Genomic DNA, 18,742 nt, shown 5'->3' with positions numbered 1-18,742 from the left:
AGTATCCTTATGATTGTTGCTTTACATTCTCCATCAGGCATGTTATTTATATCTGTTTTGCTTAGATCTCTGGACATGACCTTATTTTGTTCTTTCATTTGGGATGAATTCCTGTCCTCTCATTATGTCTAAGTCTATGCCTGCTTCTGTGTGTCAGAAAAGCCAGTTATGTCTCTTGTTTCTGAAAGTAATGGCCTTATGAAGAAGAGGCCAAGTAGTGCCCAGGGCCTGGTGCTTCAGGGAGTGTCTCTAGTGTGTGCTGCATATGCTGTACTATTGTGTTCTGGCTGCTCTATCCTTCCAGCCAGTCATCTGCAGAGGCTCTCCTTTCCTGCTGTGGGCAGTGTTTGGCCCCTAGCTTGAATGTGGTGAGTTCTAACTACATGTGCCCTGGTCTGCCTGTGAAATGAGACCTGTCACTACTTCCACTGGAACTGAGGCCCTGCAAAACTCTCTGGTTGGGAGATCTGGTGTGGGGAGTGGTTTGGCTGGTTTTCTGGTGGAGGGGTCTGCAACACTAGGACAAAGTTAGCATGACTGAGAAGGGCAGCTCAACTGGAGCACAGGGCTTAGTTTAAGCAAGTTAGGTAGCCGCTGTGCTGCTCCTTGCAGGTGGCTCTGTGTTTATGCTGGGGTTAGGGGGAGAAAATGGCATTTGGCCAGCTCTGTTCTTTCTGAGAACAGTGGAGAGATGTCTCTGTGAATATTGCCTCAGGGACACACTCTGAGAAGAGCAAATAATCTCTCCACTCTGTGCCCTATGTTTTCTTCAGATTGCTGTTTCCATACTGTATGTCCCCAGGTTCCTTGCCTACCTTCTCTCTAAGAGCAGGACTCTTAGAGTCTGGACTCTATCCCAGCCAAGCCTGCCGACCTTTTAAATTCCAAGCTTTAAGCCCCACTGGTTGCAAGACCTCATGAAATTCAGCCTCTCTCATTTTTGAAGCCAGTGTCTATGGGGAAATGTTCTCCCTGTGCATTCCTCTGTGTGCCTCTCTCTCTCTCCCAACCTTCTCCCTGTCCATGACTCCCTCCCATCTGCAGCAGCCGTGATCCATTTCTCCCCTAAATCACATCTCCATACTTCCTGCCTTCTTTGATGTGACCACTTCTCTCCCTTTAATTGTAGAGTTTGTTTGGTCAGTCTTCAAGTCAGTTTCTAGGATATTTAGGATGATTTTATAGTTATCCAGTTGTATTCAAGGGACAAGGTGAGCCTGGGGTCCTCCCACTCCACCACCATCTTCCTATCTCTATCTCCCAGAAGGAGAGAGAGAAGGGAATATAAAATTTATTTGAAGAAATAATAGCTAAAAAGTCCCTAAACTTGACAACGAAACAGACATTCAGTCCAAGGAATCACAGAGAACCTCACACATGATGAACCCAAGGAAGTGCATTCAAATAATTAAAATGACAAAAATTAAAGACAGAGAATCTTAAAAGCAGCAAGAGAAAAAGAAACCATTACATACAAGGAAAACCTTATAAGGCTATTCACTAATTTTTCAGCAGAAATTTTGCAAGCCAGAAGAATGTGGCATTATATATTCAAAGTGCTGAAATGAAAAACCTACAACCAAGAAAACATTACTCAGCAAAGTCATTCAACATTGAAAGAAAGATAATTTCCCAAACAAAAGTTAAAGGAGTTATCACTACTAAACTGGCCCTACAAATAATGTTAAAGGAGCTTTAAGTAGAAACAAAAAGGCTATAACTAGAAGTAAAAATTTTGAAAGAAAAAAAAATTTACTGTTAAAAGCAAACATGCAGTAATGGTAGTAATTAATCACTTATAAAACTACTATGAAGATTAAAATCCAAAAGTAGTAACATGTATTATATCTACAAAAAATAAGTGAAGATACACAAAATAAGATGTAAAATATGATATCATATACATAAAACATGGAGTAAAAATCAAGTCCTTTTAGAATGTGTTCAAACTTAAGCAAACATCAACTTAATATAGACTACTGTATATACATAGGTTATTATATATGAACCTCATAGTAACCACATTGAAAACCTTTGACCAATATACACACAAAAAAGAGAAAGGAATCCAAAAATAACAATAATGGAAGTCATAAAACCACAATGGATTAAAATAATAAAAGAAGAAGGAAACAGGGAATAATGCAAAAATAACCAGAAAACAGTTAACAAAATGACAATAAGTACATACTTATCAATAATTACTTTAAATGTGAGTGGACTAAATGCTCCAATGAAAAGAAATTAGGTGAGTGCATAAAAAAACAAGGCCTATCTTTATGCTGCCTAAAAGAAACTCACTTCAGTTATAAGGACACAGAGTAAAGTGAAGGGTAGAGAAAAGATATTTCATTCAAATGGAAACCAAAAGAAAGCTCGACTACTAATACCTATATCAGAAAAAATAGACTTTAAAAGACTTTAATAAGAGACAAAGAGAAGCATTACATAATAAATCCATCAAGAGATCAATCCAACAAGAGAATATAACAGTTCTAAGTATCTATGCATCCAACATAGAGGCACCTAAATATATAAAGCAAACATTAACAAACATAAAGGGACAAATCAACAGTAATGCAATAATAGAAGGGAACTTTAACACCCCATGTACATTACAGATAGATCGTTCAGACAGTAGATCAATAAGGAAATTATCTTTGAATGATATATTACCCAGGATGGAGTTAACAGATATATACAAAACCTTCCATCCAAAAAATGGCAGAGTATCCATAGAACAAGTACATATGGAACATTCTCCAGGATGGACCACATATTAGGCCACAAAACAAGTCTCCATAAATTTAATATTTAAATCATATTAGGGGCACCTGGGTGGCTCAGTTGTTTAAGTGTCTGAGTCCTGATTTTGGCTCAGGTCATGATCTCAGGGTCCTGGGATCAAGCCCCAAGTCCGGCTCCCTGAGTCTGCTTGTTTTCCTCTGCCCCACCCCACCTCATGCTCACTCTCTCCCTCCCTCTCTAAAATAAACAAATAAATATTTAAATCACATCAAGTATCTTTTCCAACCACAATGGTATGAAATGAGATACCAGTTACAAGAAAACTAGAAGAAATATGAACACATGGAAGATGATAAACATACTACCAAATAGCCAATGTGTCAATGAAAAAATCAAAGAGGAACTAAAAAAATGCCTGGAGACAAATAATAGTGGAAACAGGACAGTTCAAAATCTTTGGGATACAGCAAGGGCAATTCTAAGAAGGAAGGTTACAGCAAAACAGGGATACCCCAAAAACCAAGAAAAGTTTCATTCTAAATTTACATAAGGGAACTAGAAATAGTAGACCAAAGCCCAGAGTTAGCAGAAAGAAGGAAATAATAAAGATCAGGGTGGAAGTAAATGAAGTAGAGACTAAAAAAATCATGAAAAGTTCACTGAAACTAAGAGCTGTTTTTCTGAAAAAATAAAACGGAAAAAATATAAAATTGATACAGTGTTAGCCAGACTCATCAAGAAAAAAAGAGGACTCAAAATCAGAACTGAAAGAGAACTCACAAACTACATCAGAGAAATATGAAGCTTATAAGAGACTGCTATCAAAAAGTTCATGCCAGGGGTACCTGGGGGGCTCAGTCATTAAGTGTCTGCCTTCAGCTCAGGTCATGATCCTAGGGTCCTGGGATTGAGCCCCACATCAGGCTCCCTGCTCAGTGGGAAGCCTGCTTCTCCCTCTTCCTCTCCCTGCTTGTATTCCCTCTCTCACTGTGTCTCTCTATCTCTGTCAAGTTAAATAAATAAAATCTTTAAAAAAAAAAAAGTTCATACCAACAAATTGGACAATCTACAAGAGATGGGTAAATTTCCAGAAATATACAATTCTCTGAATCAGGAAGAAATAGAAAACTTGGAACAGATCAATTACTAGTGACAAAATTTTAAATTGGTAATCAAAAAACTCTCAAGATGGGGTGCCTGGGTGACTCAGTTTGTTAAGCATCTAACTCTTGATTTCAGCTCAGGTTACGATCTCAGGATTGGATCCATTGGGTTCATAGGGCTCATAGAGCCCTGCGTTGGGCTCTATGCTCAGTGGGAGTCTGCTTGAGGATTCCCTCTCTCCCTCTGCCCCTCCCCCCTATTCAAGCTCTCTCTAAAATAAATAAATCTTTTTAAATTTAAAAAAAAATAAACAGCAGCTCTCTAAAACAAACAAACAAACAAACAAAAATATCTCCCAAGAAAAGTCCAGGGCATGATGCTTCACAGCTTAATTCTAGGTAACATTTAAAGACAAGTTAAAACCTATTGCTCTCAGGGCACCTATGTGGCTTAGTCAGTTGAGCATCTGACTCCCGATTTTGGCTCAGGTCATGATTTCCAGGTCATAGGATCAAGCCCCACATCAAGCTCTGCACTGGGTATGGAGGCAGCTTGGGATACTTTCTCTCACTATTCCTTTCCCCCTCCCCTGCTGCTCACTCTTTCTCACTCAAATTAAATAAATAAATAAAATAAAATAAAATAAACTTTTAAAAAATCCCCCTCAAACTATCTTGAAAAATAGGAGAGGAAGGAATGCTTCCAAGTTCATTCTATGAAATCAACATTATCCTGATACCAAAACAAGACACACTACAAAAAAATAAAAATAAAAAATAAATCACAGACCAATATCCCTGATCAACATAGGTGCAAAAATCTTCAACAAAATATCAGCAAACGGAACTTAAAATTATATTAAAAGGGGATCCTAGGTGGCTCAGTCAGGTAAGCAGCTGATTCTTAATTTCAGCTCAGGTCATGATCTCAGGGTTGCGAGACTGAGCCATGTGTTGGGCTCCATGCTCAGTGGGGATTCTGCTTGAGATTCTCTCCCTCTCTTTCTGTCCTTCCCCCAAATAAATAAATAAATATTTAAGAAACTATGTTAAAAGGGTCATTCACCAAGATCAAGTGGGATTTATTCCAGTGATGCAAGAATGGTTCAACATCCACAAATCAATGTGGATTTTGACAAAATGAAGGATAAAAATCACATGATCATCTAGTAGATACAGAAAAAGCATCTGACAAAATCCAACATCCAGTCATGATAAAAACTCTCAACTAAATGGGTATAGAAGAAACATACCTAACAAAATAAAGACGATAAATATCAAACTCACAGCTACTATCATACTCAATGGTGAAAACATGAAAACTTTCCCTTTAAGATAAAAGAAACAAAACAAAGATGTCTACTCTCACCACCTTTATTTAACATAGTATTGGAAGCCCTAGCCACAGCAATCAGACCAGGGGAAAAAGGCATCCAAATCAGAAAGGAAGAAGGAAAACTGCAGATTGCAGATGACATATTACATTAAAAAAAAAAAAAAAAACCTAAAGACTCCAGCGAAAACCTGTTCTAATAAATCAATTCAGTTAAGGTTGCAAGATACAAAATCAATATGCAGAAATCTGTTACATTTCTGTACACTAGTAACAAAACAGGAGAATGAGAAATTAGGAAAACAATCTGAGGGTTGCTGAGGGGAGGGGGTTTGGGAGAAGGGGGGTGGGGTTATGGACATTGGGGAGGGTATGTGCTTTGGTGAGTGCTGTGAAATGTGTAAACCTGGCGATTCACAGACCTGTACTCCTGGGGATAAAAATATATGTTTAGAAAAAATAAAAAATTAAAAAACAACAATCTTATTTACACAAAAAACCACATAGGAATAAATTTAATAAAGGAGCTGAAAGATTTGTATTCTGAAAAGTATGACATTAATGAAAGAAATTGAAGATGACACATATAAATGGAAAGATAAACCATCTTCATGGATTGGAAGAATTTTGTTAAAACATCCATATTATGCAAAGTAATCTTCAGATTCAATGCAATCCCTATTTTTAAAAAAAGCCTTATTCATAGAACTAGAATGAAAAATTGTAAAATTTGTATGGAACCACAGAAAGCCCTGAATATCCCAAGCAATCCTGAGAAAGGAAAAAGTTGCAAGTATCACAATCTCATCATTCAAACTATACTACAAAGCTACAGTAATCAAAACATAATACTGTCACAAAAGCAGACACATGGATCAATGAAACAGAATTAAGAACCCCAAAATAAACCCATGTATATATGGTCAGTTAATCTACAACAAAGGAAACAAGAATATACAATGTGGAAAAGATAGTCTCTTCAATAAATGGTGTTGGAAAAACTGGACAGTTATAATGAAAGATTAAAACCAGACCAGTTACAGCATATACAAAAATAAACTCAGAATGGATTAAAGACTTAAGTACAACACTTGAAATTATAAAACTCCTAAAAGAAAATATAGGTAATAAACTCATGGACATCAGCCTTAAATAAACTCATGGACATCAGCCTTAGTAATATTTTTTGATCTGTCTCCCCAAGAAGGAAAACAAAAGCAAAAATTAAAAACAACTGGGACTATATCAAACTAAGAAACTTTTGCACAGTGAAGGGAATCATTAAAAAAAAAGAAAGAAAAGGTAACCTACTGAATAGGAGAAGATATTACCAAATGATATTCAGTAAGAGATTAATATGTGAAATATATAAAGAACTCATACAACTCAATACCAAATGATGTGATTTAAAAATGGGCAGAAGATCTGAATAAACATTTTTCCAAAGAAGACATACTGATGGCCAAAGACATATGAAAAGATGCTCAGCATCACTAATCATCAGGAAAATTCAAATCAAAACCACAAGGAGACCTCACACCAGTCAGATGACCAATATCAAAAAGACAAGAACTGGGGAATCTGTCTGGCTCAGTCAGTAGAGCGTGTGACTCTTGATCTTAGGGTCATGAGTTCAAGCCCCATGATGAGCATAGAACTTACTTAAAAAAAAAAAAAAAAGACAAGAACTATGATGTGTTGACAAGGATGTGAAAAAAGGAAACTTTTATGCACTATTGGTGAGAATGTAAATTGCTGTAGTCACTACGGAAAAGAGTATGGATGTTCCTCAAAAAATTAAAAATTAAGTATCATACAATCCCATAATTTCACTTCTGGAGATTTAGTGAAAGGAAAGAAATACCTAATTTGAAAAGATATATGAACGCCTATGTTTACTGCAGCATTATTGATTTACAACAGCCAAGATGTGGAAGCAGCCTAAGTGTTCACTGATAGAGGAATGGGTAAAGATGTGATATATATACACAGTGGAGTACTACTCAGCCATAAAAAATGAAATCTTGCCATTCCCAACAACATGGATGGTCTTAAGAAGTATTATGTTAAATGAAATAAGATAGAAAAATATAAATACCATGATTTCACTTATACAAGTAATCTAAAAAAGCAAAGGAACGAACATGAAAAATAGAAACAGACTCATAGAAAGCAAACTAGTTGTTGCCAGAGGGGAGGGTGGGGGGTGATAGGTGAAATGGTGAAGGGGAATAAGAGATACAAACTGCCAGTTATAAAAGAAGTAAGTCATCGGATGAAAAGCGCAGCATAGGGAGCATAGTCAATAATAATGTAGTAACTTTGTATGGTCAGAGATGGTAACTACACTTACTGCACTGAGCATTTTGAAATGTACATAATTGTCAAATCATTGTGCTGTGCACCTGAAACTAATGTTAAATAGGTTTCAATTTTAAAAAATGAATCTACACGTATGACCAGCAACCAGACCAAGAACAGAATATTACCAACACTTCATAAACCCCTCTCATGCTTTCTTTCAGTCACTGAACTCCTCCAACCCTAAGAGTAACCCTAGCCTAACTTATAAGAGTGGATTCCTATAGTATATACCATTTTATATTTGTCTTTTTAAACTCAACATTGTTAGTTTCAACTCTTTTGCTTGGAATAATAGTTTTGTTGTTATATTCTATCATATGGCTAGATCACATTTTACTGTTAATGGATATTTGAGTAGTTTGCAGTTGTTGTTTTTTTTTTTTAAGATTTTATTTATTTATTTGACAGAGAGAGATCACAAGTAGGCAGAGAAGCAGGCAGAGAGAGAGAGAGAGAGAGAGAGAGAGGAGAAAGCAGGCTCTCCGCTGAGCAGAGAGCCCGATGTGGGACTTGATCCCAGGACCCTGAGATCATGACCTGAGCGGAAGGCAGAGGCTTAACCCGCTGAGCCAACCAGGTGCCCCAGTTTGCAGTTAATATTTGAAAGCATACGGTGTTGTCAGGAATGTTCTTGTACATGTCTTTTGGTGAACATATGTACTAGGGAGTAGCACCGCTAGGTCATAAGGTATGCTATTACAACTTCAGTGGGGACTGTCAAAAAATTTCCAAGGTGGTTGCACCCATTTACACTCTTCAGTATTGTATGAGAGTTTCAGTTCCTCCACGTTTGCTACATTTGATCCTGTCTATGTGGGCTCTTCTTTAAGCCACTCTGTTGTATGCATGTCAAGTTCTCCTTTAAAGCTGGAATTGGAGGGGCACCTGAATGGCTCAGTCTGTTAAGCATCCAACTGTTGATTTCAGCTCAGGTCATGATCTCAGGGTTGTGGGATTGAGCCCCATGTGGAGCTGTGTACTCAGCAGGGGGTCTTCTTAGGATTTTCTCTCTTCCTCTCCCTCTGCCCCTTCCCCCCCTCATATATATGAATAAATAAATAAATAAAATCTTATAAATAAATAAAGCTGGAATTGGAAAACAGAATACCCTTTATTTTTTTTTAAAGATTTTATTTATTTATTTGACAGACAGAGATCACAAATAGGCAGAGAGGCAGGCAGATAAAGAGGAAGGGAAGCAGGTTCCCCGCTGAGCAGAGAGCCTGATGCAGGGCTCGATCCCAGGATGCTGAGATCATGACCCAATCTGAAGGCAGAGGCTTTAACCCACTGAGCCACCCAGGTGCCCCGAGAATTAAAACCCTTTAAAAATTAACTGGTTTAGGGCTGCCTGGGTGGCTCAGTGCGTTAAGCATCTGCCTTTGGTTCAGACCATGATCCCAGGGCCCTGGGATCAAGTTCTGCATAAGGGTCCCTGCTCAGTGGAGAGCATGCTTCTCCCTCTCCCTCTGCCTGTCCCTCCCTCTGCTTGTGTGCTTTCTGTCAAATAAATAAATAAAATCTTTTTTTTTAAAAACCCTGATTTATATCATATGAGTTTAAGTTTTTGGAAATAACAGATAAATGATAAAGTCCATAGTTAAATCTGAACTGCTGTAATAAAAAACACTACTGGTGGTAAATAAAGGAACTCCTTCAATTTTCAGTATCAAGTCCAACTTCAAGAAACTGATCTTGAAATGGAGCTGGAGGATCTCTAAGTGGTTTAGTGGACTGATTATTTAGTGAGTTGACCCCCTAAAAGAGAAGTCACCAAACTTTGTGTGTAAGAGCCAGTCCTTGTCAGTCATCCAGTCTGTTGCAGTTACTCAACTCTGCCCTTGAAAGCGGCCATAAACAATATGAGAATGAGAGAATGTGGTGGTTATGTACATCTCCCCGAATGCACTATATATGCTCACTAAAACATACATAAGAATGTCTATAATAGCACCACATGCTAGAAAATAAAAACTTGCAACTACCCAAATGTCCCACAGCACTACAGTGTGATACATTCATACAAGACAGTATTATGCAGCAGTGAAAATAAAGTACTGTTGCAACTTTATTTATATAAACTAGCAATAGTAATGGACATGAGATTTCTCTTTGAGGTGATGAAAAACTTGTGGAACCAGTGATGATGACTGCGCATTATGCATGTACTTACTGCCACTGAAATGTACACTTTAAAATGGTTAAAATGGTAAATTTTGTGTTACACATGTTTTACTGCAATAAGATAAACAGGTAATGGATCATATTTGGTCCATTTTATCCCTGTGAGAAGTCTTATCCTATAATGGTTAAAAGCAGTTTGTTACCAGACAAACCTGGATTTAGCTCTGGCTCTGACACTAACTTTATACCCTATGCAAGTTTCTTAAACTCACTGTGATTCAGTTTTGTTTTTTTTTTTAATCTATAGAACAATACAATACTAATATAGGGTTGTATAAGGAATAAATGGGTTACATTAAATTAAAGCATAGACAATAGTTCCTAAAAGAGAACTCTTGGGTTTTTGGCTTTGGTGTGGACCAGTTGGCTAGCTGCTCCCAGAGCCAACCTGTGGGTGCTGGTACAAACTTATCCCTGCTACTAAAGCAATTTTTTCTACTCCTACATGAGAAACAAAATCAAACTACATAGGATCATGTGACAACTTGTGGTATATTAAGGTTTGTCAACTGTAACCCAGACATATATACAACGCTAAGAAAATATAAATATTTTTCTAGCTTATTTTAATGGTCTTTTTAAACTTTTAATAAGACTAGTTTTAAAATCAAAATTACAAAAACATATTTTAAAATAAAAACATAATATAATTAAAAAGGATAATTATTTTTACTATTAGTCCTAATTTGCTAATGAGGAAACAAGCTTCACTGGACATTATTGTCAAGATATAGTTTCTCTGAAGGAAACCACAGTATATTATTGTAAACCAAATGATGATAATGAAAGTGATTTAAAAACAATGAAGACCCAGAATGAATATTAATTCTGCTCAGAAACATGATTCCTCATCTTGAGTTGAGTTTTGGAGCCATAACTGATGGTAAGAAGTGCTCAAATCCCCAGGTCCAGTGTTTTGCAGTTATGACCAATGATGCCTTAAATGAATTTTTTTTTTTTTTTTTTTACTTGACAGAGAGAGAGAGGTCACAAATAAGCAGAGAGGCAGGCAGAGAGAGAGGGGGAAGCAGGCTCCTGCTGAGCAGAGAGCCCAATGCGGGGGTCAATCCCAGGACCCTGAGATCATGACCCGAGCTGAAGGCAGAGGCCTAATCCACTGAGCCACTCAGCCGCCCCCTGCCTTAAACTATCTTAAACATTTCTCTTGGTACACACGTGCAAGATTCCCTCTAGGGTTTTGAAGGGGTGGGGGGTGGGAGGTTGGGGGATCCAGGTGGTGGGTATTGGAGAGGGCACGGATTGCATGGAGCACTGGGTGTGGCGCAAAAATAATGAATACTGTTACACTGAAAAAATAAAAAATTTTTAAAAAAAAGATTCCCTCTAGGGTATATACCAAGGAATAGAGTTGCTGGGTCATAGGGAATATACATCTTCAGTTTACTAGAGATCACACCAAATTATCCAACAAGACTGTGCCAGTTCTATACGCCCTACGCCCACTAACAGTTCCTGTATTGACAATCACATCAGTATCCTGATCAGTGTTTAACTATCAATGGATAGTTTAAATATTTCGCTGTCATTTTATTTGTCCATTTTTAAAACAAGGTATAGTTTCCATATAGTAAAACTAACTTTTTAGAGTACAGTTCATATTTTTCATCTCCTTTCCTCTGCACTGAATTCAGAATTAGTTCTTGACATCTTTTTCTTCCAGCTCACAAATTGTCTTCAGCAACAGATATCTGAATCTATTAATTCTGCTGTTTTTAATTTTAGTTCTCCTTTGCGTTTTTTTTTTCCTTTTCTAAATCTGCTTGGCCATTTAAATTTTAATTTGTTAAAATTAACAAGACTTTAAAAGTCTGTTGCTCAGTAACACTAGCCAGACTTTAAGGGCTCTAGAGCCACATGTGGCCACATGTGTGCATGCACACATTACATTAGTTCATCTGTAGAACATTTCCATTAACCCCAAGTGTTCTATTGGATATCTTTGCCCTAAAGATCTTTGTTTTTCCTTCTGCCGGGTACCAATAGGCATCATCAGCCTGGGAAAACATTCTAAACTAACTTCTTTTTTTTTTTTTTTTAAGATTTTATTTATTTACTTGAGAGAGAGACAGTGAGAGAGAGCATGAGCGAGGAGAAGGTCAGAGAGAGAAGCAGACTCCCCACGGAGCTGGGAGCCCGATGCGGGACTCGATCCCGGGACTCCAGGATCATGACCTGAGACGAAGGCAGTCATCCAACCAACTGAGCCACCCAGGCGTCCCCTAAACTAACTTCTTAACTTAAGGCTGTTTGTTGTTGTTGTTTTAAACATGCAGGTGGTATGAAATTAGGCTGCAAAAATGAGTGAAGCCTAGTTTGAGATTAGGAATTCTTGGGGAAGATTTTTTTTACTGTTTTGCTGTGGGTCTGAAGATATCCATGGATAATAGATTCTGTTCCTTTGCTCAGATGATGAGAGTAATGTTGCAATCACCAGACCAGCTTCAGAAAGCCCCTGCGTGCTGAGTGAACCACAACCTTTGGTGTTACCTCGAGTGCCACAGTTGAAGGTGCCATCCATCACCTCAAATCCAGTAAGCTCTACACAGGAATGTACTGGAGAACCTAGGGCTGTTCTTGCCAGAAGAAGCTTGCTCAGAGTTATTTGCCTTAATTTTATTATCTATGACTCAGTTTTTTTCAGTAAAGCTATGTGTTTATCACAATAAGCCAGTGACTCTTTGCATTGATAAGTTTAAGTTTAAAAAATTAATAATGGGACACCTGGGTGCCTCAGTTGGTCCCACTCTTGATTTTGACTCAGGTCATGATCTCAGGGCGGTGAGATCAAGCTCTGGGGCAGTTTCTGCACTGGACCTGGAGCCTGCTTAAGATTCTTTCTCTCCTTCCTCTCTGCCCCTCCCCTTCCTCCAGCTCTCCCTGTGCGTGCACACATGCGCTCTAAAAGAAATTTTTAAAAAATTAGTAGCAAATTAGGATTGATCATTTCTGGTCAGCTTTTTTTTTTTTTTAAACAAATGGCCTCTTTTAAAAAATATTTTATTTAAGATTTATTTATTTATTTGAGAGAGAGAGCGTGAGCAGGGGGAGAGTGAGAGGGAGGAGGAGAAACAGGCTCCTCGCTGAGCAGGGAGCCCAACGCAGGGGCTTCATCCCAGAATCCTCGGATGGTGACCTGAGCCAATGGCAGATGCTTAACCAACTGAGCCACCCAGGTACCCCTCAGTCCCCTCTCTTTTAAGGTCATCCATAAGTTATGCAATGTATAATCAGCTATGTGGTTAGCCCAATTCTATCTGGGAAGAATAAAGGATATGACAGAAAGGGGGACCAATCTCAGATGTTCTGTGGCCTTAACATCCTATCCTTTGAATTTCTCCATTTGACTCCCTTTTCTTTTATCTCAGCCTACCTGGTTTTTATTTTTGATATTTGAATCTGTTGACTTTTCTGCCTTTTGCATGTTTAGGACTGGCTAATAACTGAGGTGTAAAAGGCAAACCAAAGTAAGGAACAAGTGGTCCCAGTGAAGTCTGTGGACAAGCATAAACATGGTCATTTCTTACAGAAGGCTAATGAGCCTGGTCTCATCCCTGTGTTATGATTTATCTAGTTGCTACATGATAGTTTTCCAGTGTTACTTCTGGCCAAAAACAAAAAACCAAAACGGGATGGGGGCGCTGCAGGGGGATTGTAATCCTTGAGCCACGCTCATCCACCCTGGGTTTCACTACCAGACTTAGTATTTGCTTTGTTGGTTTACTGGCCTGATATTCTGCTACTGGATTTACAAATGGGTTATTTAAAAATAAAATCAGCAAGGCCCATCCATATCTTACCAAACTGGAGGATTAACCAGGTGAACTAATGTTCCTTTCATGGTAATAAAATACTTCTAACATGCCGAAGTGGTCTGACTATGGGTCAGGTAGTTAGGCATAATTAACTTAAATGTTCCTGGCTAAGGAAAAAGAAGGAATGACCAAGGAAATGATCAAGGAAAAAGCATTAATTCACATATTCCTGAGAGAAAGTAGGAGGCAAATGCATGCTGTGGCAGAGGAGCTGGCCAGAAAGCACACTGAACTGATGACCTGACAGAGAAAATTAACAGCACTCCAAGGTGGCAATGTCAGTCCATGGAAGATTAAATCCTGCTAATGTGAGAACTCTTGCTAGTTACAGTATTCAGAATTTAGGTTATTACTGATAGCTGACTGCCCCAGGGGTAGTGAAAGATAAGGGATTAGTTTGTGCAGAGCATAAGACTGTTTGATGGTGAAAGAGATTATATCAGAGTTTACTCTTAATTTTTTCTATATTTGTTCCGTATTTTTTCTTCTTAGGTTTTCTTTTCTAGCATAAATAATGATAGTAATGGAGTTCTCGCTCCCCTGAGTGGCTGTTAACTGCTTTCATCTCAGTTGATCAGACTTCCCCTACCTGCTGTCATTTAGAAATGAAGAGAAAAGGAGTCTGACTTGTCATCTTAACAGTGGACTTGAAGCCCCAGCTCAGCTACTGGCCAAAGACGTTATAAAAGTTAAGGCATAGGAGAAAAATGCACAGACTATCTAATTTGAAAATATTAAGTTTTGGCAAAGTTGGGAAACACAGCAAATGTCTTCACTAACCAATAACAAGTAACATTTTCTTTTGACATATAGATGAATCTCTGTCAAGCAGCAAGTGGTCATCAGCCAAATATGAATGGTCTCTTGGTTCATGGGATGCCTCTACAGCCAAGAAATCTCTCCCTAATGGACAAGCTACTGTAAGAAGTGTAAAATTTTAATAGACTCTAAAATTTACCTAGATCACTGAGAAATAAAAGGAAAGCTAAATCAGTCAATCATCATGCATATATTGAGTACCCACCAAACAACCAGAGACATATGGGGAGTAAAAACATCCAAGGGAAATGGTTTCCACCCTCAAGGAGCTGATAATGTAACTGGAAAGAGAAGACACATGTGGGTAAAAAGAGCCTTAACCATATAGGGCATTGTTGTGACTGAATGTCAAGGGTGTGGTACTCAGAGTGAATGCATGACAGTCCCAAAGAAGGGGGGCATTTGGGTGGCTAACTCTAGTATAAACTTTTCCGTCAAAGATGAGAGTTGGGATAAGCAGAGAAGAGCAACAAGACTATTCTAGGTAGGAGGAATAGTGTAGGAAAAGGTCTGGAGACAAAAAATACAAAACTATTTAGAAGGGAAAGCAGACCGGTTTTGCTATACTAAGAAAAGGGATAGGTCAGAATTTTAATGCTTCTGACTAAAGATCACTGACAATCTTCTAGAATTAAAATAGATCATGGTGTGATTCACGAGGAAGAAGACTATGAAATTAATGAAGGCTATGACCAGACTAGAAGGTTCTGAATGCCATGTTTTTGAGATCCATTCATATTGTTGCACGTGACCTTCTTTTATTGCTAAGTCATATTCTATTGTAAGAATACACTACAATTTGTTTTCTACTCTTCTGCTAATGAACATATGGGGTGTTTCCAGGTTACGGCTCTTATGCAAAGGCACCATAAACATTCTTGCGCAGGTATTTTTTGTGGACCTATGGTCTATTTTTCTTTTTCTTTTCTTTTTTTTAAGATTTTATTTATTTATTTATTTGACACAATCAGGCAGACAGACAGGCAGAGAGAGAGAGAGAGAAGAGCAAGCAGGCTCCCTGATGAGCAGAGAGCCCGATGCAGGGCTCAATCCCAGGACCCTGGGATCATGACCTAAGCCGAAGGCAGAGGCTTTAACCCACTGAGCCACCCAGGCGCCCCTGGTCTATTTTTCTTGAATCAATATGTAGAGATTGTCATAGGATAGATAAGTGTATGTTTAGCTTTGTAAGAAACTGCCATAAAGTTTCCCAAATTAAGTATGCCATTTGACACTCCCACCAACATATGAATTTCACTTGGGGGGCACACAGTTTAAGTCAGGAATCTGAAAAATAGATTTTACAGTGGAAGAACATAGACTCAATTGAAGCAGGAGGAACTGAAGGTAAAGATTCTAATATAGTTCAACTATAAGCTACTAATAGTCTATATTCAGGGTTGTCCCAAAGGATAAAGGAATGTAATATTTTAGGAGATATTGCAAAAGAAATCAGATTGTATATAAATAGAGGAACCAAAGTCAACTCTGAGATTTCAAAGCTCAAGGGAAGTTTGTTGTGGGGTAAAGATAAATTTGGTTTGGGGCATGTTGAGTTTATAATGCCAAGCCATCTCACCGAAAATATGGAAAAGGTCAGATTTGGAGGTTGATCTAGAAGTTACAAGGCTAAAGGTGATAACTGAATCCAGAATAATGAATGAGTAGTTCAGAAGACAAAGGTAAGCAGGAAGCAGCTAAAGCTTCTGTCACAAGAAGCAGTTAAGGTGTGTAAAGAAAAGGCTATTAATGGTTATGACGGCAGGAAGACCAGCACAATCTCTTGTGAGTAATGCTCAAGGTTTAGCTCCATTTCTTGGTGGGTATTCGCCTCCAAACACTGAGGTATATTTTGCACTACAGGATAGCAAAGTGGCCTCAACGTTTGAAGAACTTGCTGAAAGCCAAAAGAGCATGTGGCAGAGCTTAATTCTTAAGCTTAATTCTCTTTCCCTCCATTTCCTTGTCCAAATAGTGTCTCTCAGGTGTCTTACAAGTATTGTACCCACTTAAAAAAACAAAACAAAAACAAAAACTGGAATCTGTAGGGCAGAGTAAGTTCCTTAACTATTTGGGCATAGTATTCTACTTATCAGAGTACTTATAGGAAAGTGTTGTACTTTAGTTGTTTGTGCAGACAGGGACCTACAGTAGCCCCAGTGCCCTGTGCAGCATGAGGCTCTAGATGGTTTGCCTGCTCCAGCTTTCCAAGGAACCAAACACACCCCGCCCCCTCAGGCTCCAATGAGCTCAGCATTTTAATCTTCATGTGGGAGCCTCGCTGGTGTCACACTGCTCCTAAGCAGTAATTATTTGCCTTTCAACTAAGTCTTTCCTTCAGCACAAAGAAGGCTTCCAATATGGTAGGAATTTCAGTCCCTGGGGTCAACTTTCAGGAAGCACTCCAGAGCAGGGAATCTTCAAGTCAGCCTTCACTGTAACTGAAGAAGTGACTGTCATGGAAGGTGAATAATGGACTTGCTTTCCCAAGTCTCCATTCTTTTTTCTTTCTTTCTTTTTTTAAGATTTTATTTATTTATTTGATTGAGAGAGAGAGAGCATGAGAGGGGAGAAGGTCAGAAGGTCAGAGGGAGAAGCAGACTCCCTGTGGAGCTGGGCGCCTGATGCGTGTCTCCATCTCGGGACTCCAGGATCATGACCTGAGCGAAAGGCAGTCACTTAGCCAAATGAGCCACCCAGGCTCCCCCAAGTCTCCATTCTAGTAAATTACCTGTATGGCTAAAATGCAGTCCTTTTAAGAACATGTTCTCATGTCTGAGGCTAGATTATGTGATTCATATAAATTAGGTTATTTACTTTTGCTTTTTCCTCCCTTGAATATATTTTATAGCCTAAGCCTTTGAGTCTTGTTTCCCTATACAGAGCAATGTTGATTTCATTGTGGGTTTCTAATTTGGCCACTAGAGATCTTGATGACAAGTTACTTATGAGACCTGGATCCAGTACCATTCTTTCAACTCGAAATTGGCCAAATCGAGCCCTGGAGCTTAGTACATCAGCTCTATCATACACAGTACAGTCTGCCAGGAGACGCAATCCCCCACCACGTACCCTTCATCCCATCGGCACAAGCCATTCACGCGCTGGAACGCCAAGACCTGTGGAAGAAATACTCAGAGGATCCCGAGTGTAGGTTTCAAAAGCAGAATTTGGGGAAACTGTGGTAAAACTAATGAAGAATAATTTTATATAGAGAATGAATTTAAACGTAAAGTTGAAATACATGCCTAGAAACTAGTCATTAGATATTCTCAGGATGGACTGTATACACACTGCTTTAAATCCAACAGAGAAAGAAATGTGGTTAAATCTCAATAAAATTCAGGTATTAGATGTGTTGATTTAGCTATTTACTTCTACAATAAGATGTCGGCTAGAATACTTCAGTGACACTTATCGAAGAAATAAGATCTACGTATCTTATCAAACACTTTCCTCAGTGCTCAGTGAAATTCATCCCAAAATAAGTTAACTCTCCTTTAATATTTTTCTGTACCACTGGGATCTGCTTATTCCATTGACAAATGATAACGTTTTAACTTAAGATAAGTACTTGTCTATATACCAGGCAAAATATACCTTGGCACTTCCTAGGAAATAACACTAACCATATTCTTTTTTCCTTTTCCCACCCTTAATTCACTCTGAGCTTTGTCATGCAAAAAACACTTAGAAGCCTACTTTTTATAAAATCCTTTCATTAGTTGTTGACTCACAAAACATCTTAGGATGTTTGAGTCTAAGACTATAACCAAGGGTATAAGATAATATGGCTGTAACTATGTTTTGAATTCAGCTTCTAAATTATGGATGTCCTTACACTTCCTTCCCAACATGTTATTTGACTTCAATTTTTAATTTATCCCAATAGATTCACTAAAAGAGATGCCTGTAATGCCCAAAAATCTTTATCAGGACACTAGAGTTCTTCTCACCTACCCACTATTTTACTGTGTTGATGCTGGTATTGATATAGATTCACTCAATTGAGGATGAGTGTTTTTTGGTTTTTTTTTAAGATTTTATTTATTTACCAGAGAGAGAGGGGTGGGGGAGAGCGAGCACAGGCAGACAGAATGGCAGGCAGAGGCAGAGGGAGAAGCAGGCTCCCTGCCGAGCAAGGAGCCCGATGTGGGACTCGATCCCAGGACGCTGGGATCATGACCTGAGCCGAAGGCAGCTGCCCAACCAACTGAGCCACCCAGGCGTCTGGAGGATGAGTGTTCTTGAGGCATAATTAATCCTCATACCTTCTGACAATTTCTTCAAAGTGGAAACAAGTTACTTTGTTTCTTCTGGGACATGAAAGTATCATTGATTTCCAGGTACTGTCTTGA

At 38.5% G+C, this 18,742-nt stretch overlaps 1 protein-coding gene across 7 annotated transcripts in view; it reads left to right on the top strand.

Moving 5' to 3' along the window:
• The window catches only part of FAM149B1 (family with sequence similarity 149 member B1), a 79,358-nt gene that overhangs the window by 51,671 nt on the left and 8,945 nt on the right, over positions 1–18,742 (top strand). For 6 of the 7 annotated variants that reach the window (XM_059169948.1, XM_059169950.1, XM_059169953.1 and 3 more), the window contains 3 exons: positions 12,160–12,284; positions 14,379–14,485; positions 17,310–17,534. In XM_059169948.1, the coding sequence (XP_059025931.1) occupies positions 12,160–12,284; positions 14,379–14,485; positions 17,310–17,534 (457 nt within the window). The remainder of the gene's footprint in view (positions 1–12,159; positions 12,285–14,378; positions 14,486–17,309; positions 17,535–18,742) is intronic. The other variant, XM_059169952.1, reaches the window with a different exon arrangement.

The sequence above is a fragment of the Mustela lutreola genome, chromosome 4 (assembly GCF_030435805.1).
Source record: "Mustela lutreola isolate mMusLut2 chromosome 4, mMusLut2.pri, whole genome shotgun sequence".
In the NCBI taxonomy this organism is placed as follows: domain Eukaryota; kingdom Metazoa; phylum Chordata; class Mammalia; order Carnivora; family Mustelidae; genus Mustela; species Mustela lutreola.
The sequence above is the reverse complement of the archived record's forward strand: the minus strand, read 5'-3'. Positions and strand labels throughout refer to the sequence as shown.